The 25,954-nt window shown below is 43.3% G+C and overlaps 2 protein-coding genes across 6 annotated transcripts in view; one reads left to right on the forward strand and one right to left on the reverse strand.

Annotated features, from left to right (window-relative positions):
• pcsk7 (proprotein convertase subtilisin/kexin type 7) overlaps positions 1-19,832 on the forward strand; it is a 66,898-nt gene extending 47,066 nt beyond the window's left edge. For all 4 annotated transcript variants that reach the window (XM_054735108.2, XM_054735107.2, XM_054735110.2 and 1 more), the window contains exons 11-17: positions 1,176-1,280; positions 1,361-1,463; positions 3,565-3,721; positions 8,928-9,022; positions 9,146-9,248; positions 10,695-10,812; positions 19,007-19,832. In XM_054735108.2, coding sequence (XP_054591083.1) covers positions 1,176-1,280; positions 1,361-1,463; positions 3,565-3,721; positions 8,928-9,022; positions 9,146-9,248; positions 10,695-10,812; positions 19,007-19,267 — 942 coding nt within the window. In that variant the 3' untranslated portion in view covers positions 19,268-19,832. The remainder of the gene's footprint in view (positions 1-1,175; positions 1,281-1,360; positions 1,464-3,564; positions 3,722-8,927; positions 9,023-9,145; positions 9,249-10,694; positions 10,813-19,006) is intronic.
• A 573-nt stretch (positions 19,833-20,405) lies between these two features.
• The window catches only part of tagln (transgelin), a 6,187-nt gene continuing 638 nt past the window's right edge, over positions 20,406-25,954 (reverse strand). The window contains exons 2-6 of one of the 2 annotated variants that reach the window (XM_054735111.2): positions 23,984-24,026; positions 21,556-21,744; positions 21,306-21,477; positions 21,127-21,229; positions 20,406-21,049 (exon numbers count right to left, since the gene is read on the reverse strand). In XM_054735111.2, coding sequence (XP_054591086.1) covers positions 20,911-21,049; positions 21,127-21,229; positions 21,306-21,477; positions 21,556-21,744; positions 23,984-23,995 — 615 coding nt within the window. In that variant the 5' untranslated portion in view covers positions 23,996-24,026 and the 3' untranslated portion in view covers positions 20,406-20,910. The remainder of the gene's footprint in view (positions 21,050-21,126; positions 21,230-21,305; positions 21,478-21,555; positions 21,745-23,983; positions 24,027-25,954) is intronic. The other variant, XM_015975048.3, reaches the window with a different exon arrangement.

The following is a 25,954-nucleotide window of genomic DNA, read 5'->3' on the forward strand; positions in this document are numbered from 1 at the left end:
TTACAATTGATACAGGAGCAAAAAAAGAGAGTAAAAAAATTAACATCGTCAGTATAAAACAAGAAAACATCAAATAGAAATTCTTCAAATATTCAAAATATTAAAATTTAATACAGAAATGCTGAATATACTGTATACACTTTTAAGGAATAAAAAGAATAAAAACTATCGAGACATAAGTAACAAGTACTACTGAATTGTGTTTTATTTCAAATTTATTTGCTCGTGTGTAATTTGGTTATTCCACATTCAGTGTTATTGCAAAAATAAGTTTATTTCCAAATGAAACGGTTAAACAATACGCATTTGTAAATAAAGGAAAATGTGCACATTTGCCATCAGTTTTTAAAAAAATATTGAGTTTGGCCCGCGACCTTTTCCCCATTTTTCATTCGGCCTAGTGTGACTTGGAGTTTGACCCCGAATCTACAGCACACTGCAACGGTAAATAATTTATACAAATATCAATAACTGATCTGCAACACTTTATAATTCATCAGGGTATCCGCAAATCCTTAAAAAGTCTTACTTTTGCTTTTCCAAATTTAAGGCCTTAAAAATCCTTAAAAATGACAAATAATCCTTAAATACAGTTTCCAAAGGTCTTAAATTACCAAAGACCCAATAAACAAGATTTTCGTAGATTTCTAGTTAGTGTTCAGCATTTTTTGTGTACGATGTTGGCGTAAGCGGAACCGTACACATTCAGCTGGTTGTGAAAGGGGGCTATTTGAAGATGAGCACATTAGCTGGAAGAGCTAGTGGGAGCTTGCACCATGGGGAAGTGCAAGTTTAATGGTAACTGGATGGCTAATCCCACGTTTGTGACGTGGTTAGCACCGCTTCCAGGCAATAGCTGGAAGTTATAGCTTAAATTTAATTTTAAAAAATAGCTTAAATTTGGTCAAAGTGGCCTTAAAAAGTCTTAAATTTGGCTCCCTTACCACCTGCTGATACCCTGTACAGGCAGGAAAAAGATAAAACTCACCAGTTTCTTGCCAAATAGTGATCCAGATCTGTTCCTAAACATTTCAGACTGAGCTTTCGTTCTTCAAATATTCACAACAATCAAATTGTTGCTGTGTGAGTTTATTCTGACAGCTCCTTCTGATTGTTGGACTCTAACTCTTTCATTCAGTTGCTTACTGAACCTGCCGAGTGTGTTTATCCAACAGTGTGATAGCAGTGCTGACTGGAGAGTGAATGGAGCTGGTTTTCATCACAGCCACCAACACGGCTTTGGTCTGCTCAACGCCTGGAGGCTTGTTAATGCTGCCAAGGTACACGAGCACCGCAGCGCTGAAGAGATTCAGCTGTTTCATGCATAAACCACATCACATCTCCTGCTGGTGTGTCTAAGGTGTGGGAGTCGGTGCCGTTCCTCGTCTCCTACCAGAGCTCCGTATTCCAGGAGGAGATGCCCATCCTGACGTATCCCAGCGAGCTGTTGCGGAGCTTGAATGGTACTGTTTTCTGTTTATCTGTCAGCTCTTGTTGAGTTTTCACATCGCCTGCATAACATCCCCCAACCCCACCTCGCATGCCTGCTCCTCTCTTCCTGCCCTTATTTGGTAGCGTTCGCTTCTGTGGGCTGTTGTTTTTTTGCCCACCATTTCCTCCCCATTCCTTCTCTTTCCTCCTCACTTGTGTTCACTTCTGTTATTTTCTCATTTTCTGTCACTTTCTCTTTTTTTTTGCTACTCGATCTAATTTTAGCAAAAACATCTCCGTCTTTTTTCTCTTTTCCTGTCCTCCCCTAAACTTTCTCTTCCTTCTGTGTGTGTGTGTGTGTGTGTGTTTTGTCAGATGTAACAAGGTTTTTAGCACAAACCAACTCTGCTGGCTGTTATTGGCAAATATTTTCTGAAAATATTTTCAAGACCGAGTGAAATCACAAGTTTCTATATTTTATGGTTAAAGGTGTCCTCGGCCCGCTTCGGTCTGCCCTCGGTGGGGTTTAAGTAGCTGACAGTGTTTAAGGTTTTTCTCTGACAAGATTCGGTACCTGTTGCAGCATTTGTGTTTTGGCTCCTGTACTAGAGAATGTGTCGTCCTAAAGCTTTTCAGATTTTCTGCATGCCATGTGAACACAGAACTGTACTGTACCCTTGGTCCCATCTGCCTGCAGACAGAAGGATGTTTCTAGGCTACCGCTGGTCTGAAGCACAGAAAAGGACACAACTAAACAGGGATTTTCATTAGAAATGATCAAATATTCAGCTACAAGAAGCAAAAGGATCAGTTTTTCTGAGCCATACTGAAAAATCATAATTACAGCCAGAACTTATGTTTATTCGGAGGAATAAATATCACTGTTTAGGAAATTGATGTGGCTTCATCCTCCACAACAACATTAAGGCCAACGCATCGGTGCTCGGCCCACACGCATCACACACTGTGCGTAGGGCACCAGGTATCCAGGTGGGCACCAACCAATCTGGCCTATTAAAGAAAGACTTTGGTGAGATGCTTTCCCCAGCCCTCACAGAGAATTAATACGTTTTTATATAGTGCATCTCAATTCAAAATGTTTAGAATGAGTAGCAGTAGGGATTTTCTATCAGACTGCAATGTTAGATTTTTCCTGACATATTTAAGCTTCAGTTTTCCTTACAGTCATTTTCTGCAACATGTTGGTGCCGATTTTCAGTCATCCTGGACACGATCATCCTGGGAGTTTAAGAAGAAAACAGCTGGACTTTTCTGGTTATGTTGAAGACATGTTGCCTCTCATCCTAGAGGCGTCCTCAGTTCCCAGACTTTGGTTGTGGTCAGAAACAAACACACTGGTTGTGCTGCGAGTCTTTTTCTTTCTTTCTTGAAAACATGTTTATGTCTAAATGAAAGACGTTATTTTTCATAGAATTAAAATTCATGTTGAGGTTCAGATTATTTCATCAAGTAAGATCTGTGGTTAGCTAGCTCATTTAAAACATGGAAAGGTTTTAGACCCAGCCTCTTGAGAAAATCGGAACTGGGAATCGATAGGAACTGGATTCAAAACAAGGAACTGGAACCGGAATGGGAGTTGTTCAAATTCAATTAATGCTCAACCCTAAACACCGCGCCCCCTTGATACAATCAAACTACAGTAACTTCTAAAATCAAGGTCACAATTGCATCAAACTTGATTTGTGTCATCACACAATTGCACTGAACAGATGTATGTTGTCATTCTTACAGCAAGATGGTTGTATGTTCAAAACCTGCATGTGGTTAGCATGCGCGTGTGTGGCTTTTCTCCGAGTACTCTGGATTCCTCCCAAACACCCAGATTATGTATCCATGAAAACACGTGCTCCCTGAGACCCACCGAGGACAAAAAGTTTAGACAATGAATGAATTAAGTTTATTATTTTTTTTTTAAAAAAATCTCCTCAGCTCTACTGATTCCCTCCACTCTTAACTCTTCCTCTTTTTCTCTTCCTCCACCTCCTACCACACTTTGGAAGTTTCTTCGGGAACTTCATCCTTTATTTGTTAGAGATGCTTTTTTTCTGGAAATTAAATCAGAGAAAGACGATATCCACATAACCTTCAGATCTGCTGAATCTTCTCCTTCAGTCTCTGCGGATGATTTGAAACAATCCGGGATGGAGACGCTGGAGCATGTGACTGTTACCATGACGATAACTCACCCATACCGTGGTAGTGTTGAGATCATATTGGTATGTCCCAGTGGTATGACATCGGTCATCGGGGCTCGCCGAGCCATTGACAGGTATGTCTTATCACGAGCTTTATAATAATAGAAGAGCAATAATAGCTGGTGTGTCAGTGTAGTCCTATATATATATATATATATATATATATATATATATATATATATATATGTGTATGTACAGTCAGGTCCATAAATATTGGGACATCGACTCAGTGCTAACATTTTTGGCTCTATACACCACCACAATGGATATCAAATGAAACAAACAAGATGTGCTTTAACTGCAAACTGTTTACATCCAAATCAGGTGATCGTTGTAGGAATTACAGTTTGCATATGTGCCTCCCACTTGTTAAAGGGACTTTACGGAGTTTTGAATTTTTATGCTCGCGATTGCCCCCTCAGGCCAAAAGCGTAACGGCAGCTTCAATAGTAGGCTCGTGCATGAGGCGCGCATGCTGTACGTGCACACTCCTTAACGGAAATAACAGCTAAGACAGTCCCTTGTGTGTGTGGGGGGGGGGGGGGGGGGGAGGACAGAGGACAGGAGAATGCGCAACTAATTAATTAAATAATGTGGTTCTGTAGCTTTCTCTTCAGCACAGCCGACAAAGGTTTATGATGGGTCAGTCCTCCTGCATGCTCAGATCATTCCCTTTCCTTGCTTGAAAAATTGTTCCAAAATGAAAGTTGAACCCACATCTTTTTTATCTGTGAATTCAACGCCGTTCGGCGAGTCTCAAATAAAAATTTGAGCAGCTTACTGTAAAAAAATAAACCATTAATGTAAAAAAAAAACTCTAAATAAACTATGTTCACACCCAGAATCAAACCCAGGTCTTCTGCATGGGAGTCAGACATCTTACAAGGTGAGCTACACTCTAGTAATATTCACAGTATCTGTAACTTTTATATCTTTGACACCTGAAACAACATCAAACCAAAGAACGGTTCGAAGCGAAAATGGCTATTCTGTTGCTAATTTGCAGGAAATAGCTAGAAGAAAGTAGCTAAGGGTCCTCAGAAATGTAGCTAGCTTTGTCACTAGGCGTTAGGAACAGCGACAAAGTCGCTGAGTTGGCACTGCCCCTCTCTCTGCTGCTAAAGCTACGGATAGCAAATGCTACGGGCGATGCCTGAGCGTGAACGCGCATGAAGCAGCCTGCTCGACCCGAGCATCTCTCTTTTTCTGTGATTTTACAGAAAAACAGGCAATCACAGTAAAAATGCCAGGGCTCATTCTACAGGACCAGGGCATTGCAGGAGAATGTATGAAGAAGAAATGTATTATTTCTATACATGTTTTGGCTGTCAAACTTCCATAATGCTCCTTTAAGGGACCAAAAGTAATGGGACAATTGGCTTCTCAGCTGTTCCATGGCCAGGTGTGTGTTATTCCCTCATTATCCCAATTACAATGAGCAGATAAAAGGTCCAGAGTTCATTTCAAGTGTGCTATTTGCATTTGGAATCTGTTGGTGTCAACTGTCAAGATGAGATCCAAAGAGCTGTCACTATCAGTGAAGCAAGCCATCATTAGGCTGAAAAAACAAAAGAAACCTATCAGAGAGATAGCAAAAACATTAGGTGTGGCCAAAACAACAGTTTGGAACATTCTCAAAAAGAAGGAACGCACCCGTGAGCTCAGCAACACCAAAAGACCCGGAAGACCACGGAAAACAACTGTGGTGGATGACCGAAGAATCCTTTCCCTGGTGAAGAAGACTCCCTTCACAACAGTTGGCCAGATCAAGAACACTCTCCAGGAGGTAGATGTATCTGTGTCAAAGTCAGCAATCAAGAGAAGACTCCACCAGTGTGAATACAGAGGGTTCATCACAAGATGTAAACCTTTGGTGAGCCCCAAAAACAGGAAGGCCAGATTAGAGTTTGCCAAACAACATCTAAAAAAGCCTTCACAGTTCTGGAACAACATCCTATGGACAGATGAGACCAAGATCAACTTGTACCAGAGTGATGGGAAGAGAAGAGTACGGAGACGGAAAGGAACTGCTCATGATCCTAAGCATACCACCTCATCAGTGAAGCGTGGCGCTGGAAGTGTCATGGCGTGGGCATGTATGGCTGCCAATGAAGAAGAAGAAGAAAAAAATATCATTTCTATAGCGCCTCTCAAGATAAAAATCACGAGGCGCTTCACAAAAACAGAAAATGTAAAAATATAAAAAGCATTTAGAAAATGTTTAAAAATATATATATAATGAGCAAAAATGGACAATTGTGATTAAACAAAGATTAAGAAAGAGAGAGAGTGAATAGGAAAGAGGGAAATCAGTGGATCCTGAGGAAGGTGGAATATGTGGGGAGAGCAGAGTAAAGAGAGAGAGGTGAAGAAGGTCATACAAAAGCCAGCTTGAACAAGTGAGTCTTCAGCTGCTTTTTAAAGGAGACCACTGAGTCCACTGATCTCAGGCTCAGGGGGAAAGAGTTCCAGAGTCTGGGGGCCACAGCAGCAGATGATCTGTCACCTTTGGTCTTTAGCCTGGTGCTGCACAACCAGTAGGCTTTGGTCACTGGACCTCAGGGACCTGCTGGGGGTGTAGGGACTAAGAAGATCACCATTGTAAGATGGTGCTTGTCCATGTAAGACCCTATAGACCAGAACCAGGATCTTGAAATGAACCCTGAAGTTGACTGGCAGCCAGTGAAGCTGGAGGAGAAGCGGGGTGATGTGGGTGTTTGGAGGACTTGGTCAGAAGCCAAGCACAGGCATTCTGAACCACCTGTAGACGGTTCAGGGAGGTTCTGCTCAGACACGTGAAAAGAGAGTTACAGTAGTCTAAGCGTGAGGAGATGAAGGTGTGGAGAACCGTCTCAAGTTCAGAGCGAAACAGAATGGGACTCAGCTTAGCAATGTTCCCGAGATGGAAGAAGGAAGAGCGAACAAGAGAACTGACATGAGAATCTGGGGTGAGAGCCCGGTCAAAGGTCACACCAAGATTCCTGACAGAAGGTTTGGTGTGAGAAGCAAGCTGACCAAGAGAGTCTCTGACTTTGGGAACCAGCTTGTCTGGGGCACAGATGAGGATCTCAGTCTTATCTTCATTCAGCTGAAGAAAGCTCCCACCATCCAGGTTTTGATAGAGTCTAAGCAGGTGTGTAACAGCTGCAGCTTAGACATGGGGCTTAAAGGAGATGTACAGTTGGATGTCATCTGCATAAAGATGGTAGGAGATTCCTTTGAAGGAGCTCAGGATGTGCTGAAGAGGAAGCAGATAGAGGAGGAAGAGCAGAGGCCCCAGCACAGAACCTTGTGGGACACCATGGGAAAGAGAGGTGGTGGAGGACCTAAACTTGGAGACGGCCACAGAAAAGGAGCGCTCAGAGAGATAATAATAATAATACATTTTATTTATAATGCACTTTACATTACAGAAGTAATCTCAAAGTGTTGCAGAGTATAGGGGACAGGTATAAGGTACACAGCTAATTAAAAACAGTTAAAATTTCAGGATACTATCAAGTATGGAAAATAAAAACAGTCCCCAGAAATAGATAAAACCCATCTAAAAAGTCATTACAGTAGATACAAACAATAAGTAAAAACAACACAATAAAGTAAAACACTCAATAGGTCATTGTGCACTAGAAAGCCTTATTAAACAAAAAGGTCTTGAGGCCTTTTTTGAAAAGCTCCACAGATTGTGTGGCCCTTAGAAACTCTGGGAGAGAATTCCAAAATTGAGGGGCCACTGCCTTGAAGGACCTGTCTCCCATAGTGGAGAGTTTAGTCAGTGGTTGGTGCATGCGGTGTGAAGAGGTGGTAGATCGGAGGGTTCTTGTGGCAGTGTGTGGGATGAGAAGTTCACTCAGATAGGCAGGAGCAGTTCCATGGATGCACTGGTGAGTAAGAAGGCCAATTTTGTACTGAACTCGATATTGGATGGGCAGCCAATGAAGTGATCTCAGAACTGGAGTGATATGATCGTATTTGTGTCTCCTCATCAGGACCCGGGCAGCTGAGTTCTGGGTGTGCTGGAGCTTTTGTATGCTCTTGCCGGGGGCCCCAACGAGGAGGGCATTGCAATAGTCCAACCTGGAGGAGATAAATGCATGGACCAACTTCTCTGCATCTGGCTGGGAAAGAGAGCGACGGAGTTTAGCAATGTTTTTGAGGTGGAGAAAAGAGACCTTGCAGAGGTGGTGGATGTGGGTGTCAAATGTAAGATTTGAATCTAGTCTGATACCAAGATTTGTTACAGTAGGGAAAGGGGAATGTCATGACCGAAAATGGAAATACTGCTAAGGGAGAGATAAGAGGAGAACCACTCCAGAACAGATCCTGATAGGCCTACCCAGTCTCTCAAACTCTCCAGTAGCAGGTGATGGTCAACAGTGTCAAAGGCTGCAGTCAGGTCCAGCAGGACCAGAACAGAACAGTCCCCTGCATCACTGTGAGTCAGAAGGTCCTTAGAGACCCTAAGAAGAGCTGTTTCAGTAGAATGAGCTCTACGAAAACCTGACTAGAAGCTATCATAGATGTTATGTTCATCAAGAGCAGCTGTGAGTTGTTTAGCCACAACCTTTTCCAAGATCTTGGAGATGAACGGAAGTTTAGAGATGGGTCTGAAGCTGCTATGGAGAGAGGGGTCAAGACTCGGTTTTCTAAGAAGCGGGTGGATTACAGCGTTCTTAAGATGTCGAGGGGGCATGGTGCCCAGTGGAACTGGTTCTCTTGTATTTATTGATTATGTGACTGCTGACAAAAGCAGCACGATGAATTCTGACGTGTTTCGGGCAATATTATCTGCTCATATTCAGCCAAATGCCTCAGAACTCATTGGACGGCGCTTCACAGTGCAGATGGACAATGACCCAAAGCATACTGCAAAAGCAACCAAAGAGTTTCTGAAGGTCAGTGGCCTGACAGAGCATCACCAGGGATGACACCCAACATCTGGTGATGTCTACGTGTTCCAGACTTCAGGCTGTAATTGACTGCAAAGGATTTGCAACCAAGTATTAAAGTATAAGTTTGCTTTATGGTTCTTATTCTGTCCCATTACTTTTGGTCCCTTAACAAGTGGGAGGCACATATGCAAACTGTTGTAATTCCTACACCGTTCACCTGATTTGGATGTAAATACCCTCAAAAAAAGCTGACAGTCTGCAGTTAAAGCACATCTTGTTGGTTTCATTTGATGTCCATTGTGGTGGTGTATAGAGCCAAACATGTTAGCATTGTGTAGATGTCCCAGTATTTATGGACCTGACTGTATACTGAAATGTTTCATGTTTAAAGAGATGCTTCAGGTTATCAGGACTGGACATTCTCCACTGTACGTTGCTGGGGAGAGAAAGCAGAAGGCCAGTACACCCTCAAGATATCAGACCACTGTAAGATGCTGCTTCACACACACACACATGCATGCACATGAGTCTTTTTTTCTGCCAATGCATGTGGGTGTTAGTGTCTGCATGTGTGTGAAGCTCCATTCCTGACCCAACATGTTTCTGTAGGTGAAGCCTCGCCGCCGTGTAATGCTGTTGGAAGGCTCAAGCAGTGGAAGCTGACGCTGTACGGTTCATCCATGGCTTACAGTGATGTCAAAAACCGACAAAAGTAAGTCCTTACTTAACCCTCTGGGGTCCAGGGTGTACTTTGCCGTTTTTGACTAATTTAGAGTTTCCCTTTGTATTTCCAAAATAAAAACCATAACCACTGCCTTATATGGTATCAATCTTTTCAGCACAACCTGGACTTTATGAATTTATACTTATTTTTTACATTTGGACATAAAGGGGTTGCATATTAGACCTTAAATCACTCAAAAACATAAAATCTGAATTGAAAAAGTTGCTTATTTTACTGTGAAACCAACAAACATTTATGATGAATGTTTTCTATAATTTATAATGGTATTCTAGACTGTATGTTTATAAAAAAATATGAATAAATATAGCAAATAACAAATAAAAAATAAATGTATTAGCCCTCTGGGGTCCAGGGTGTAAATCACTGTTTTTGACTCATTTTGGTTTTTCGTTTGTATTTTCTAATAAAAACAATAAATATTGCCTTATGGGGATCATTTTTTTCAGGACACCTGGACTATCTGAATTTATACTTATTTTATTAATTTGGCAATAATGTACAAGCATTTTGAAGTGGGGAGTGGCTCTGTCTCACGCCGAGATCTGTAGCTGCGCGGCGCCGCCCACTCCTCTTGTTGGATCTCCGAGGAGCTGCATCTCTGCCTTCATCCTCCACCTCATCATGACCCAACTCTTCTATGAGCATGGATGGATCTGCCACATCGTCATCAACATCCTCGCTTTTTGCCTCAGACTCCGGCTGTGAGTCTCCGCCCACTTCCTCTTCTTCCAGTTCAAAAAACAGCCGTACTATCTGAACTGGCTGGTGGACATTTATCCTTCTCATCATCCTTTATTAAAGCCTAATACAAGCCTACTAAACTGCAGAGACAATATATCTGTCCGGATCGCTCCAAAATGTGAAGTTTACCGTCAATATCTGTCTAATTGTTTGTTGTTACTCTGTTCGCGCCACTCCTTTCCCCGTGAAGCGGCTCCTTTTTTCGCACATCTCGTTACTCGTGCGGCCTTCCTCTCTCTCTCAGCTACATAATGATACTTTTTATCAATTGAATATGTGAGACTTCCACCAACAGCAACAGGATCTCATGTTTTTGTGGGTTTTTATGTTCACAAGCACATTCCCTCTCACGGATTACTAAACTGCTGTTTTGACAAGTTATCAGATTGTCTATAAATAGGTCGTTTTTTAGTTTAGTATAACTCCACTTTTCCGTTGCCTATTAACACAATTTAAAAACTGGGGTGTAGTTTATAATCTCCTTTTTAAAGCTGATTTGCAACCGAAACTCAGGGAGGCAGAGTCTTGCTGCTACAGCGTCCCAAATCAGACCTGATCAAAAGACGCGGACCCCATGGACCCCAGAGGGTTAAACTGAGAGGCAAATGCAGCAGTAACGGTGGAGTCCTCAGAGGAAGCTGTGAAGGCTGATGTTATGTTTGTTATCTCCAGGCTGGTGGAGGAAGCGATGGATGGTAAATATTTGAACAGCAGCTTCTCTCTGCACTGTCCCCCAGGCTTGGACATCCCTCCCGAGATCATCAGCCCCTTCACCTCCAGCAACCTGAAGGTAAAAACAGCTCGTTCACTCAGACCATCGAAATGTTTGCAGCATTAACACTAGTCATGAAGACGTTTTAAAGAGCCCCTGATGAAGTAAAGACTGTATTTCCTTGTTCGGTCACAATAGGCTCAGACATTTATATTTACGTGCTGATTACACGATGAAAGTACTGAAGAACTACCGCCATACAATTCATTCACATTGCTACTTTCCATGTGTGAGTATGCTGACTACGTTAAAAATGCTATGCTTATTATATTTACATGCATTGTATTCACAAGTTGATTTTTCTGTATTTAAATACATCAATAATATAAAGAAATTAAGAAGCTAGTGACATTCTGAAAATCAAGCTAAACATTTTGTTTATTAACTAGTCCGATGCTTTCAGATAATGAAATACAAATCTGATTTGTGTGAATGATTTAACATTTTTTAATGCATCGGTAACAACTAACCTGTTCCTGTTCAGTGTCTGACCTTGTGCCCTGCCCACAACCTAAGCAGCAATGTCAGTTTTCATTTTGTTAAACAATTTTGTCAAAAATGAACAAATACTTCCAAAAACTATTGAACGACAATACAAAACTTAATTCATTTGTTAATACAAAACCTTTCAAGTAATTGTTTTTTTATGATTGTTTTTCCAAACAATGCAAAACTATTTTACTCATAAAATGAATAAAGCTGAAGGTTATTTTTAATAAAATGCAAGCTAAATGGAAGTGGCACAGCCCAAAGAGGAAACATGGATCCCCCTTCCCATGGGATCACCACTCGTGGGAGGGGCCAAAGGGGTCAGGGGCAGTGTGTGACGGGTGGTAGTCGAGGGCGGGGACCTTGGCGGTCTGATCCTCGCCTACAGAAGCTGGCTCTTGGCACATGGAATGTCACCTCTCTGGTGGGGAAAGAGCCTGAGTTGGTGTGTGAGGTTGAGAGGTTCCGACTAGATATAGTTGGACTCACCTCAACGCATGGCTCTGGCACCAGTTTCCTTGAGAGGGGTTGGACTTTCTACCACTCTGGAGTTGCCCCCACTGAGAGGCGCCGAGTAGGAGTGGGCATACTAGTTGCCCCCCATCTTGGTGCCTGTACGTTGGGGTTTACCCCGGTGAATGAGAGGGTAGCCTCCCTCCGCCTACGTGTGGGGGGACGGGTTCTGACTGTGGTCTGTGCTTCTGCACCAAACTACAGTTCAGACTACCCACCCTTTTTGGAGACCTTGGAGGGGGTGCTGGAAAGCGCTCCTTCCGGTGACTCCCTCGTTCTGCTGGGGGACTTTAACGCTTACGTGGGCAACGACAGTGACACCTGGAGAGGTGTGGTTGGGAGGAACAGCCCCCCGATCTGAATTCGAGTGGTGTTTTGTTATTGGACTTCTGTGCCAGTCATGGGTTGTCCATAATGAACACCATGTTCAGACATACAGGTGTCCATATGTGCTCTTGGCACCAGGATACCTTAGGCCGCAGCTCGATGATCGACTTTGTTGTTGTTGTTCAGGGTATCCGCGGGTCCTTAAAAAGTCTTAAAAAGTCTTAAATTTGCTTTTCCAAATTTAAGGCCTTAAAAATCCTTAAAAATGACAAATAATCCTTAAATACAGTTTCCAAAGGTCTTAAATTACCAAAGACCCAATAAACAAGATTATTTTATTTCTATAAAATTTTCGTGAATTTCTAGTTAGTTCAGGATTTTTTGTGTATGACGTTGGCGTAAGCGGAACTGTACACATACGGTTGGTTGTGAAAGGGGGCTATTTTTAGAGGAGCATGCTAGTGGGAGCTTGCGCCATGGGGAAGTGGAACATTAATGGTAACTGGATGGCTAATCCCACGTTCACGACGTGGTTAGCACCGGTTCCAGGTAATAGCTGGAAATTATAACTTAAATTTAATTTTAAAAAATAGCTTAAATTTGGTCAAAGTGGCCTTAAAAAGGTCTTAAAAAGTCTTAAATTTGGCTCCCTTAAACCTGCAGATACCCTGTTGTTTCATCTGACCTGCGGCCGCATGTCTTGGACACTCGGGTAAAGAGAGGGGTGGACCTGTCAACTGACCACTACCTGGTGGTGAGTTAGATCCGATGGTGGGGAAGGATGCCGGTCAGACCAGGCAGGCTCAAACGTATTGTGAGGGTCTGTTGGGAACATCTGGCAGAGTCTCTTGTCAGAAGGAGCTTTAATTCCCAACTCCGACAGAACTTCCCAAATGTTCCTGGGTAGGCAGTGAGTCTGAATCGACCCTGTTCCGTGCCTCCATTGTTGAAGCGGCCACCCGAAGCTGTGGCTGCAGGGTCGTCGGTAGGGTTGGGCATCGAGAATCAAGCATCAATTGTAACCAGTTCCATCTGTTCGTTTTTCCCGGAATCGCTCAACATTTTTTATTTCGATTCCTAGTTTCGATTCCTAGAATGCCGACGGAAGAGGAATCCGCGGCCGATCTCCGTGAAAAATAAACGTGATCTGCAAATTATGATCAATGCTTTTCAGAGCTGACCACACCAGCTGTCTGTGTGCAGCACCGAGTCCCCCTCCCCCCACCCAGATATAAACAAACGCGTCTGCCGAACTTTTACTCCGTGATGTAAACTTTAACTCCTGCAGCGTAGAGGAGGACCTGTAGGACCTGTGGTTAGCTGGCTCATGTAAAACATGTCATGTCTTCAAAGAATCTGAATCGGGAATCAATTGGAACTGGAATCGAAACGAGGAATTGGAATTCGAATCGGAATCGTTCAAAATCAAACGATGCCCGACCCTACTGCTGAGGAATATCATGCATGGGTATTGTCCATGAAGGAAGCCTCTCCTAAAGCCCACGCACAAAAAAGCACACCTAGGATTTGCTAGGGCCCATGCTGAAAGAGATGAGGACTACTGGGACTCGAGACTCTAGACTCTGAAGTGATGAGACAAAGATCACTGTTTTTAGAACTAATGGTTTCAAAACTGTATGGCGTCGTAAAGGTGAGGATGTCCAAGAGAAATGCATGGTGCCTACAGTGAAAAGTGGTGGTGGCAGTGTCCTCATGTGGGCTGCATGAGTGCTGCTGCTGTTGGGGAGCTGCATTTCATTGATGGTATCATGACCTCAACAATGTTCTGCTCTTTACTAAAAGAGAAGATGTCGCTATCACTCCTTGCACGTGGTCGTTGTGCACTTTTCCAACACGACAATGATCCAGAACACACATCTAAAGCAGCTGCTGCATTTCTGAAGAAGAACGGGGTGAAGGCGGTTGGATGGCCGAGCCTGTCTCCTGACCTGAACCTAATCCAACACCTGTGGGAAATTCTGAAGCAGGAAGTTGAGCATCACTCTCCATCCAGCATCCAAGCTCTATAAGAGGTTCTTCTTGAAGAATGGAAAAAATAATAGATGTTGCAATATGTCACCAACTTGGTCATTTCATGCCTAGAAGACTTGGTGCTGTCACTTCTGCTTCTGGGTCGGTAGCAGGATGGCGCCTGTGCTTGGTTTAGCCGTGGTCACCGGCCACTTTTTCAAACTTTTCTCTACTAACATCCTCCTTTCTGCCTTGCGGTCGTCTTCTGTAGTGTCCGGGCTGTCATCTCCTATGATCGCCAGACTCTTTAGTCCTTCCGGTTGTTCACGATCGCCCAAGATGCACCGATGATTTACCCCCCTGTTTGTTTATGTGAGAGGCGCACTGACCCGGAGCCAAACGCTGATTCCTACCCGAACGATGTTTATCTGATCCCAGGAAAAAGTCAGAGGAAAAGGGGTAAATGAGCAGGAATCCATCCTTCACGCCTCTAGTGAACATAGGCATGATCTTTTAGCTTGTTGTCCTTTGTTTGGCGACCAGAGCGCCACTTCCGCATTCCCATCAGGCCGTGATACAGCATGGTTTCTCCGTCCACGTTTTCTAATGTCTGTTTATCCTTATTCTTCAGTGGTTTCTCCTCCTGTTCCCTCCATAAGTGTTTTTTATAAACACCGTGGATCTAATCCCGCTAATTTACTTCTACTAACTCCAGGTGTTTCTTTAGTTTCTGATTCCTCCACCTCAGCGAGGAAAGTTAACCATTGAGCAGGATTAATGGTTTATCCCTTGAGGTCCACGTGGCAGGGGTGAGGTGGTGCTCAAGCCTCACTCCTGCCACGTGGACCAAAGGGATCAACCATCGACCCTGCTCAATGGTCAACTTTCCTCGTGGGGTCTCACCCATTAGGACTGTGGTAGGGCTAAACAACTGTACATCTCCTTTAAGCCTCATGAGATGTCTAAGCTGCAGCTGTTACACACCTGCTTAGACTCTATCAAAACCTGGATGGTGGGAGCTTTCTTCAGCTGAATGAAGATAAGACTGAGATCCTCATCTGTGCCCCAGACAAGCTGGTTCCCAAAGTCAGAGACTCTCTTTGTCAGCTTGCTTCTCACACCAAACCTTCTGTCAGGAATCTTGGCCTGACCTTTGACCCGGCTCTCACCCTGGATTCTCATGTCAGTTCTCTTGTTGGCTCTTCCTTCTTCCATCTCAGGAACATTGCTAAGCTGAGTCCCATTCTGTCCCGCTCTGAACTTGAGACAGTTCTCCACACCTTCCTCTCCTCACGCTTAGACTACTGTAACTCTCTTTTCACGTGTCTGAGCAGAACCTCCCTGAACCGTCTACAGGTGGTTCAGAACGCCTGTGCTCGGCTTCTGACCAAGTCCTCCAAACACGCCCACATCACCTCGCTTCTCCTCCAGCTTCACTGGCTGCCAGTCAACTTCAGGGTTCATTTCAAGATCCTGGTTCTGGTCTATAGGGTCTTACATGGACAAGCACCATCTTACATTGGTGATCCTCTCAGTCCCTACACCCCCAGCAGGTCCCTGAGGTCCAGTAACCAAAGCCTACTGGTTGTGCAGCACCAGGCTAAAGACCAAAGGTGACAGATCATTTGCTGCTGTGGCCCCCAGACTATGGACTTCTTTCCATCTGAGTCTCAGATCAGTGGACTCAGTGGTCTCCTTCAAAAAGCAGCTGAAAACTCACTTGTTCAAGCTTTTGTATGACCTTCATCACCACCCTCTCCTTATTCTGCTCTCCCCAGAATTCACTGATTTCCCTCTTTCCTATTCACTCTCTCTCTTTGCACTTTTTAAAATCACAATTGTCTATTTTTGCTTATTTTAAACATGTTTTTGATCAGTTTTTGAAATCTTTTTTATATTTTAAATTTTTGTTTTTTGTTAAGCACCTTGTGATATCTTGAGAGGTGCTATAGAAAAGATCGTTTTCTTTCTTTTCTTGAAAATCACACTGGTCATACAAAATAGTAGATGTAGTATTTTTTGTTGTGGGGTGTATTCATTTTTGCGTCAACTAATTTTAGTAAAACTAAATATTTTGTGATCTACGCTACCGCTCCAAAGTTTTACAACTCCCCAATTTTTCCAGTTATCTATTGCAATTTTAGTCATTCAAGTCCAATGAATAGCCTGAAATGTTACAAAGTTAAGCGGTGAATTGCCAGAGGTTAAAAAAAGGTACGGTTACTCAAAACTGAAAAATAATGTACATTTTAGAATGTTACAGAAAGGCCTTTTTCAGGGAACACAGCTGTTCTGCAGCAATGGAGGTTGATCAAGCCATGAAAGCTGGTGCTACTAATTCCCACAGATGTTCCAACTGTTCAGGATTACTTACAACCCCCTCTGTCTGCATAAAAGCAGTGTTGGAACATACTGTGGTGCCATACCCTCGTGAGCATCAGTTGAACAGTATTGTACTGCAGATACAGTTGCTACAAAAATGGCGAGAAAAAGGCAATTAATAATGGGAGAGAGACAGACCATCATAACGCTTAAATGTAGGTCTTTCCTACAGAGAAATTGCAAATAAAGTCAAGATGTCAGTGAGTACAGTTTGCTTCACCATCAAAAGCCACTAAGAAACTGGGGCAAACTGACCGGACAAAAGAGTAAAAGCAAAGCAACCTACAAGTGCTACACATTTGTGCAACAGACATGGAAGAACTTTCTGAAGAATATTTGATTTTTTTAAAAAATCTTTTATTTCATTCACAATGTATAAAATAAACACAAACAAATACAGGATACATTAACATATTGGGAAAAAAAAACATTTGAATGAAAAGGAGCAGATAGAAGAAAAAATCTTATGATTTCTGCCCCTTTTTACGAAATAAAATTATCCGCCAAACAAACACAGTGTAACCTCAGTCACTTTCTAATATTTTCATGTCTAATCTTTGACATTATAATTCTCCTTTTCATAATTACTAAATACATTAGATTTTATACATTTTTTTAATATAGCAAGTGTAGTTGATTCTTTAAATTCCTTGTTAATGGCATTCCACAATCTTACACCATTTACAGAAATGTTACATTCCCTCACTTTGGTTCTGAATCTAGGTTTCTCAAAGACATCAGTTCCTTTTAACATGTACCCACTTACTCTCTTATGAAACATTTTCTGAATATTAGTTGGTAGATTACTCGTATTCGCTCTGTACATTATTTGCAATATTTTCCACTCTACCAAGTCAGGAAATTTCGGTATTTTGTATCTAATGAATAATTGATTAGTGTGATCTCTATAGTTACTGTTATTAATGATTCTCAATGCTCTTTTTTGCAAAATGAACAATGGTTGTGTAAAAGTTTTTCAAGTGGCTCCCCAAATTTCTAAACAATAGAATAAATATGGTTCAATCAGTGAGTGATACAATGTTAATAACCCCGACAAATTTAGCAGAAACTTGACTCTATATAATACCCCTATGGCTTTGGCAATTTTCCCCTTTATATAACCTACATGTGATTTCCACGTGAGACTCTCATCGAACATGACTCCAAGAAATTTGGTTTCTTTTACCCTTTGAATTTCCATTCCATCTATCATTAAAGATACATCACAGCTTCTTCTGTTATTAAACAGTATAAAGTTTGTTTTGTTCAGGTTCAGTGACAGTCTATTTATATCAAACCATTTTTTAACTTTAATCAATTCACTGTTTATCACTTGAGTTACTTCATGTATATTTAATCCTGAATAAAATAATGTAGTATCATCCGCAAATAAAACTGTGCCAAGTAAATTCGACACATTTACCAGGTCATTAATAAACAATATGAACAGTTTAGGTCCGAGGACTGACCCTTGTGGCACACCATAATAAATATCTTTTAATTCTGTTGTAGAAAGAACGCCACGAGTGTGTTCAGCTGTGGCTCCTTTAATGAGTCAAAAGTTTAGAACACATTTTGGCCTATAAGTAGATTTTTTAACTCTGATTGCCTATTTGCGCTATGCTTTTATTTCAGAGTGCAATGTGACATTGAACTGCATCATTTCCAATAAATAACTGGAAAAATTGGGGCGTTCTAAAACTTTTGACCGGTAGTGTAAGTTCTAATACTAACCATAATTTCATGTTGTGGAGTTAAACAAGTGTTCAGTAAAATTCAGCCTTGGGAACATTCTGGAAATTGTTCTTTTGTTCATTGAGCTGCTGATTAAACTTGTACTTTAAGCGGGTGTACTTATTTATGCTCAGCGCTGTATGTGTGCAGGGTATCCGCGGGTCCTTAAAAAGTCTTAAAAAGTCTTAAATTAGCTTTTCCTAATTTAAGGCCTTAAAAGTCCTTAAAAATGACAAATAATCCTTAAATCAAGTTTCCAAAGGTCTTAAATGACCAAAGACCCAATAAACAAGATTCCTTTATTTCTATAAAAATTTCGTGAATCTCTAGTTCAGCATTTTTTGTGTACGATGTTGGCGTAAGCGGAACCGTACGCAGTCAGTTGGTTGTGAAAGGGGGCTATTTTTTTAGATGAGCACATTAGCTGGTTAAGCTAGTGGGAGCTTGCGCCATGGGGAAGGGCAAGTTTAATGGTAACTGGATGGCTAATCCCACATTCGCGACGTGGTTAGCACCGGCTCCAGGCAACAGCTGGAAATTATCGCTTAGATTTAATTTTTAAAATAGCTTAAATTTGGTCAAAGTGGCCTTAAATCTGCAGATACCCTGTGTGTGTGACTTATTTTTATTCTTATTTATACTTATGATTTCACTCAAGTGGTCCAAACATCAGTTCCATCAGCTGTTCACCCTGAATGCTAAAAACACTGAATGTAGCCTCCTGTTTAGCTCTCCGGTGCTCCTGAGCATCCAGCTCCTTCTGTATTTACGCACCTCCTTTTTCTCCTCCCTCTAGTTCCTGCTGTTGCTGGGATGCTTTGCTCTCTTCTGGTCCCTCTACTACACTCTGGAGGTCACGCTGACTCAGGCCAACTTCAAAGGCCTCCTGTGCCTGCCCAGGCGGTGGGACACTTACAGGAACAGGCGTGGAAGGAGAGGAGTGGAGGAGGTGCTGATTAGTAAGGAGACAGAGGACAATGGGGGGAATGAGGACCAGAACTCAGGGGAGGAATTACAGGCTGTACTGGACTCAGAGTTCAAAGTGCTGGAAACATGACCCAAAACCTTCCTGCTTGGTTCCCATCGGGTTCCTCAAACCGTGGCCTTGAACCTTGCCTTTAAACACAATCTCACAGAAAGTGAAACATGAGGGGATCTGGCCTCTTGTGGGATAAAACTGGGTTCATGGGCTTCATGGTCACCGGTTTTAAACCTGCACCCAAAGGAGAAATCACTATAGGAAAACCTGTGGAGTCGAGAGAGTGCACTGCAAAAGGGAAGGGGGCCAGGTCTTCCATGGAAATGTCCCCAAAATGTGACATTTCACATGCTTTGGTTTTTTTAGGGGATGTTTTTCTGACTGGGGTTTTTATTTGATATCAAGCAGTTACTGTTGAAAATTTGAAGTGGGAACTTCCTTGTTTTATAAAGTATAATATATGAATGCTGTGTGCCTGCTGCACACACGTGCTGTATAAACCTGCGTTTAGCCTTTTGTACATTTTTAAGGACATGATTTTTTAAACCTGTGATATAAGGACGCGTTTCGGAGCATGAAAGCTGTGTTTTCCTGTGAAAGTCACAGGTGGTCATGATGCAAATAAAATGAGTTGTTGGAATAACTTCATGTTCAATTTTTCTTCTGTTGCTGATGTGAAAATTTCAATGACCAGACTTTAGAAGTTTAAACTGAATGAAATCTACAAGACAGATTCCACTTTTATGTTTTGACATAAAACAAAGTTCATGTGGGTAAAATAAATAAATGAATATGGTCCATAGGTTCATGAAAGACCTCTGGAGTGGCTGTGATGTTGAGATTTATAAAATGACATCTGCATGACCTGCATGTTAGTTATTTTGTTTTCATCCACAAGAAAGAGATTCTAGAGCCAGTGATCATCTCATGTCGCCAGGGCCTGGGACCTAACTCCCTCATGGATGACAACACAGAACTCCGGTGATGTCATCATTGAATCAGATTGCTTAGAGCAGGAAAACCGCTAAAGCATTCTGGATACGTGCTGCATTCAAGGACCGGGTTTGGAGTGACCACTTCAGTTAGACCTGGTGGAGGAGAGCGAGGTCTTTCCACAGCAACAGGTGACTGGTATAAAGAGGAGCCTGACTGGTGACCAGCATGAGGAAGACAACCATCAGCAAGGTCAATGAGATCAAAAGGAATTGCACCCAAACATGATCAAAGTATTTTATTAAGCTCATGAAACGTTTTTTTTTAAATCTGAAACAGACTGTTGGAGATTTTTCAGCCAATAAAAAACACGACAAAAAAACTGAATCAAAAATAATCTGAAACTCACTGAAGAGGACAATGTACAACATGTGTTGGACAAAGACTGCTGCACGAGGATGAGCTCTGGGATAATGGAGCTGTAGCTCTGGCTGGGTTTCTTCCATTCATCTTCTACCATCTTGGAATAAATTTGGAATCAAGATCTAATGTTTCAAAAATAGAGACACACGTTCGTCATTGGTCTCAGACAACGTTCGAGTGAGGAACCGCGTTTTAGGATGTCGGAGAGAATTATTGGGTCATCGGTATCACTGCACCTGCAGGCCCTGAAGTTGTTTTATGCTTGTTTGGTTTAGCATTAAGACCATTCTGGGGAAACTGGGGCTTGTAGAGAACCAGTTTGGGGCGTCTGATGCTTCGGGCAGCACATCTGCAGCTCAGTGGTTTTACAGGATCTGCCGGGGTCTTCCGTAGCTCATCCCCTCCTGACTGGCTCCCTTGTTGGATCCCATCTGTAAGCCAATCACGTTTTTCCCCGCCTTTATCTGCTCGTCGCTGAAATCCCGCTTGTTCTCTTGTGCTTTCCTGCAATATGATATTTTCAGCGTCACATAGGTATGAAACCCAAAGTTGTTTTTTCCTGAATGGTTAATCAGACTCACTTGAAAAACCAGTTGGGGTCTCCGTTATACGTGCCGTCATCCTTGGTAACAGCCAGGCTTCCCAGGGCTGACAGGGTCCTCTGCACAGCTGCCAGGTCCTTTCCTGCTTGGATGAAAGGGTCAGTAAGAAGAGTGAAGCTACAGCTGGAGAGTTACTAACAACAGGAAATCATCCTGACCTTCCCAGAGGTCCACGGTCTGGAACATGTCTGTCTTGGTGACCCCATACTTCTCTGCAGCGTTGAGGAACTGTGAGATCTGCTCCATCTGCTTGAAGGCCATAGAGGAGCTCTGGATCTTCTTTACAGGCTTCTCCCCCACGTACAAACTATTGATGAGTTCACTCAGAACCTGACAGGACAGAGAAGTAAAAGGTTGTGAGACCCGTTCTGCTGAAAGAGTTGTGTCCAAAAGGACCAGTGCACTCACACATCCATCTTTCAGCCAAGTCTGGAAGCCCAGCTTTCCCGCCTCCGGCCTCCCGACACCAGATCCACACTGACGGGTGATCCACTCCACCAGAATCTGCTCCAGCTCAGGATCGTATTTGCTGTCAATCTTATCCTGAACCTGCCGGCTCAGCCCGTAGGAGGGACCTTTGTTAGCCATGCCGACTCCCTGGGAGGAGAGGGAGGTGGGTAGGACAATGGGAATACACCAAAAGGACAAATAAGAGACATAATCAGATCATGCAGGATTGTGATCAGATATGAGCTGGGCTGCATGGTGGCACGGTTGTTAGCACTGTTGCTTCGCAGCAAGAAGGTTGTTGGTTGGAAACCCAGCTGTGGTCTTTCTGCGTGGAGTTGCGTGTTCTCCCCCTGCATGCGTGGGTTCCCCCCCAGATCCCAACATGCCCTGTAGGTTAACAGTTGTACGTTGCTTTGGATAAAAGCGTCTGCCAAATAAATAAACATAAACATATTGCTCTCGTTTGTCTGGATGGTTTCTCTGTTATCCACCCACAACAATAATAGCTTATGTATCGGGTGCTGATTGTAAAGTAATATATAAAAATTTTACTCTATTTCCTGCCGCATGCACAGTTTCAAATAATATACAAACTTCTGTTTTATGTAATTCAGTAACGTTGAAGAGTTAAGTAGGACACCTTTGGCCTTGAATGCATGAACAGTGCAAGTGTGAATATTTGAAGCTAACAGGTGGTGTTTACTAATACATGTATTAAAGTTAGCTAATAAAATAGTAAATGTGGCTAAATGTACCCATTTATATGCCAAATAAGGAAACGTGGACATAAAGTTCTAAATGTAGCAACTTTAGACATGAATAATGACATCATGTAGCCGGTGAAGTGCTAAATGTTGGTTTCAGGAGCATGTTTCTGGGCTCAGGCGGGTGAGCTCCATGTGGATGGGTGAACTTGACTTGAGCTTTGTGGTCAAGAAGAGCAGAAAACCCTCATAAGTGTTTGCACACATGGTAACATTTCTAGTCTCCAAAGCATTTGACACATTAAAATAATAAAAGTTTGATTATAACTGAGCCTGCAGTGAAGGCACAAACTTAATAACACACCTGCGGCAAAATACACCAGCCCAAACACTGACCACATGCAGGTCAGAAGCATGTGTTCGAGTGTTAACGCTCAGCATTCAGAGTAATAACCATTCCTGATGAGTGTTCCCCACCGCGTCACGGCTCCTAAAGCACTCCACCCAGAAACGCCAGAGCCCACAGAGAGGGTCAGGGGCTGGGCCAGGTGCAGAGGGAGCACAGCCAGCCCTACACACACACACACACACACACACTCGCTCATATACAAACACACACACACACTCGCTCATATACAAACACACACATATACAAACACACACACACACACACATACACACACGCTCGCTCATATACAAACACACACACACACACTCGCTCATATACAAACACACACATATACAAACACACACACACACACACACACATACACACACGCTCGCTCATATACAAACACACACACACACATATACATACACACACACACACGCTCATATACAAACACACATACAAAGACAGACACGTGCACACACACACATATATACACACACACTCGCTCATATACAAACATACACACACAAACACGGACACGTGCACACACACACATATACACACACACACACACACACACATATACACACACACACACATATATATACACACACACACTCATAAAACATGGACACGTGCACACGCACACACACACACACATATAAAACATGGACACACACACACATGATAATGATAAATGACCCGCACTTGTATAGCGCCTCTCAGAGTAAGGACTCCAAAGCGCTTTGCACTACAGTGTATCATTCATCCATTCACACACACATTCACACACTGGTGGGGATGAGCTACGATGTAGCCACAGCTGCCCTGGGGCGCACTGACAGAGGCGAGGCTGCCGAGCACTGGCGCCACCGGTCCCTCCGACCACCACCAGCAGGCAACGTGGGTTAAGTGACTTGCCCAAGGACACAACAGCAGAATTCTCTGTCCGGAGTCGGGATCGAACCCGCAACCTTCCGATTACTGGACAACCTGCTCAACCTGTTGAGCTACTGCTGCCCCCCCCCCCCCATATACAAACACACACACTCATATAAAACATGGACGCGTGCACACACACGCATGCATACGCAACACACACACACACAAGTACATGCACGCATACATGCATACGCGATGCAAGCACACACACACACACACACACACACACACACACACACACACACACACACACACACACACTGCCAGTTATTACAACTATGTTCTTATTGCTTTTGGGCCAACAGCCAGGTGCAGAATGCAGATCAAAGTTTTGTCAGAACCATCCAACCTTTGTAGCCATCTTGGTGTCAGGTCACGTCAACTTCCTGTTCCTGAGGAGGTTCAAAATCAACACGAGGAGGATTAAACTCGGGTCCGACTGGAGCAGGCCCATTCCTGGCACATCCACACTTGTTGCCCTGGCAACACCTGTCTTCTCTGTGCGAGCTACTCTGTAATTCTGCAGGTAAAAGTCAGAATAGCCTAACACAGCCTACCTGTAGTTCAGGGCTAATGCTGTTGCTATAGCTGCTGCTGCCTTTTCTTTTCTTAAGTGTAACCCTTTAATGTCTGTGCCAAGAAAAATGCCAGTTACTGATGGTCCGGGGTGAGCTTAGTGGTAATGTAGTGTAAGGAAATACTAATGTACAAATGATAATATTAATAACCATGTCATATTTACAGCCCCTCCCTTAAACCTAACTGTTAGTGATCATTAGTGATCCATTTTAGAATTACACAGGTTGAACTTTGACCTCAGTGAGGTGTCCTGTAGACAGCTCTGCATAAAAACCAGGAGCTCTTTTCTGCTTTACACAATTATTAGTCATTAATACAACTCGTCTTTGTGGGACTGAATTATCGGCCAACCAAGAGAGGAGCAGCTCTTCACACCAGGAGTGCAGATGACACCTTTAGACACATATTTCACAGTTGTTGTGCCGGTCTCATGCAACAGTACATAAGACACGATGCCATTTAGATGTTCTGCAAAACCAAAGACATGATGGGGCTCTTGTGCTCCTTGTGCAACCACCAATCCTCCTGAATCCTTTCTGCTTTCTCTCTGTTGCTTTTCTGTGGCCTCAGAGGTTTAAACACCCACACTCATTCATTCATAATCCACTCTCTCTGCGTCTCCAGACCCCTACTAATGTTCATCATTAGGTCATTAGCACAGTCAACTCTGGAATGACACAATAACTGGTCCTGTCTATGGTGCCTTGTTGGGTTTCTACAACCCCCCAAGGTGCTTCACAACACACATTCACACATTCACACACTGGTGGGGATGAGCTACGATGTAGCCACAGCTGCCCTGGGGCGCGCTGACAGAGGCGAGGCTGCCGAGCACAGGCGCCACCGGTCCCTCCGACCACCAGGCAGGCAAGGTGGGTTAGGTGTCTTGCCCAAGGACACGACAGTGACAGCCTGAACGGGGCTCGAACCTGCAACCTTTCGATTACGGGGCGAGCTCTTAACTCCTGTGTCACCGTCGCCCCATTTACCAAGAAGAAGATGTTGCATGACTCCCACCTGAGGTTGGGGGAGGTTAGGGCTCAGGGGCCCGCTGCTGTGTTTGGCATCCAGCCCAGGCTTAAGGTCATCTGCCCAACAAGCCTCTGTGCTGTCTGACTGCATATCACACAACTCCACAATGACTTCTGCAGATATGAAGTCAGCAGCCATCTCTAGCACAACTATCTGCATTAGTTTAAATACACAGACTATTAGTGGGGAAGCATAGCCTAGATGTTTCTGCTCTCTGGTTTCTGTAATGAAAACAGACGTCAGAAAGGTCAAAGAAGAGGACTTTTGATCTCAAAGCCCTCGAATTGCTGATTCCCACAAATGCTACTCCCCCAATTTTCACATTAATCCTTCCTGGTGTTTAGGTGTTTTGTTTTCCCGTCACCATGGTGAACATGCCTAATGCCAGAACAGGAAACCAGTGTGAGGGCTGTGGCCACTGTTAGGACATGGAGTCATGTAGGCTCTCCAGCTCTCCAGCTGACCAACTAATGAGGGGTTTTTATGAGTCTGTTGCAGATCGGTGCCGGAGGACCCTGCTGCTGCCAGGCAGAGCTCTGCGAAGCCGCTCTGCTGCTGGGAGCTTCCAAGCCTCTGATAGTTCTGAGCTGCTGCCTGTCAGATCTGAAGGGCCGTCCAGCACAGGCGTGGTCTTTTTTTCTTCTTCTTGGGGGTGGGGAGGTACAACTGTTTTGTTGATATGCTGGCAGGAAAGATAACTACGGCTGCA

Source organism: Nothobranchius furzeri, chromosome 13, assembly GCF_043380555.1.
Source record: "Nothobranchius furzeri strain GRZ-AD chromosome 13, NfurGRZ-RIMD1, whole genome shotgun sequence".
Classification (NCBI taxonomy): Eukaryota; Metazoa; Chordata; class Actinopteri; order Cyprinodontiformes; family Nothobranchiidae; genus Nothobranchius; species Nothobranchius furzeri.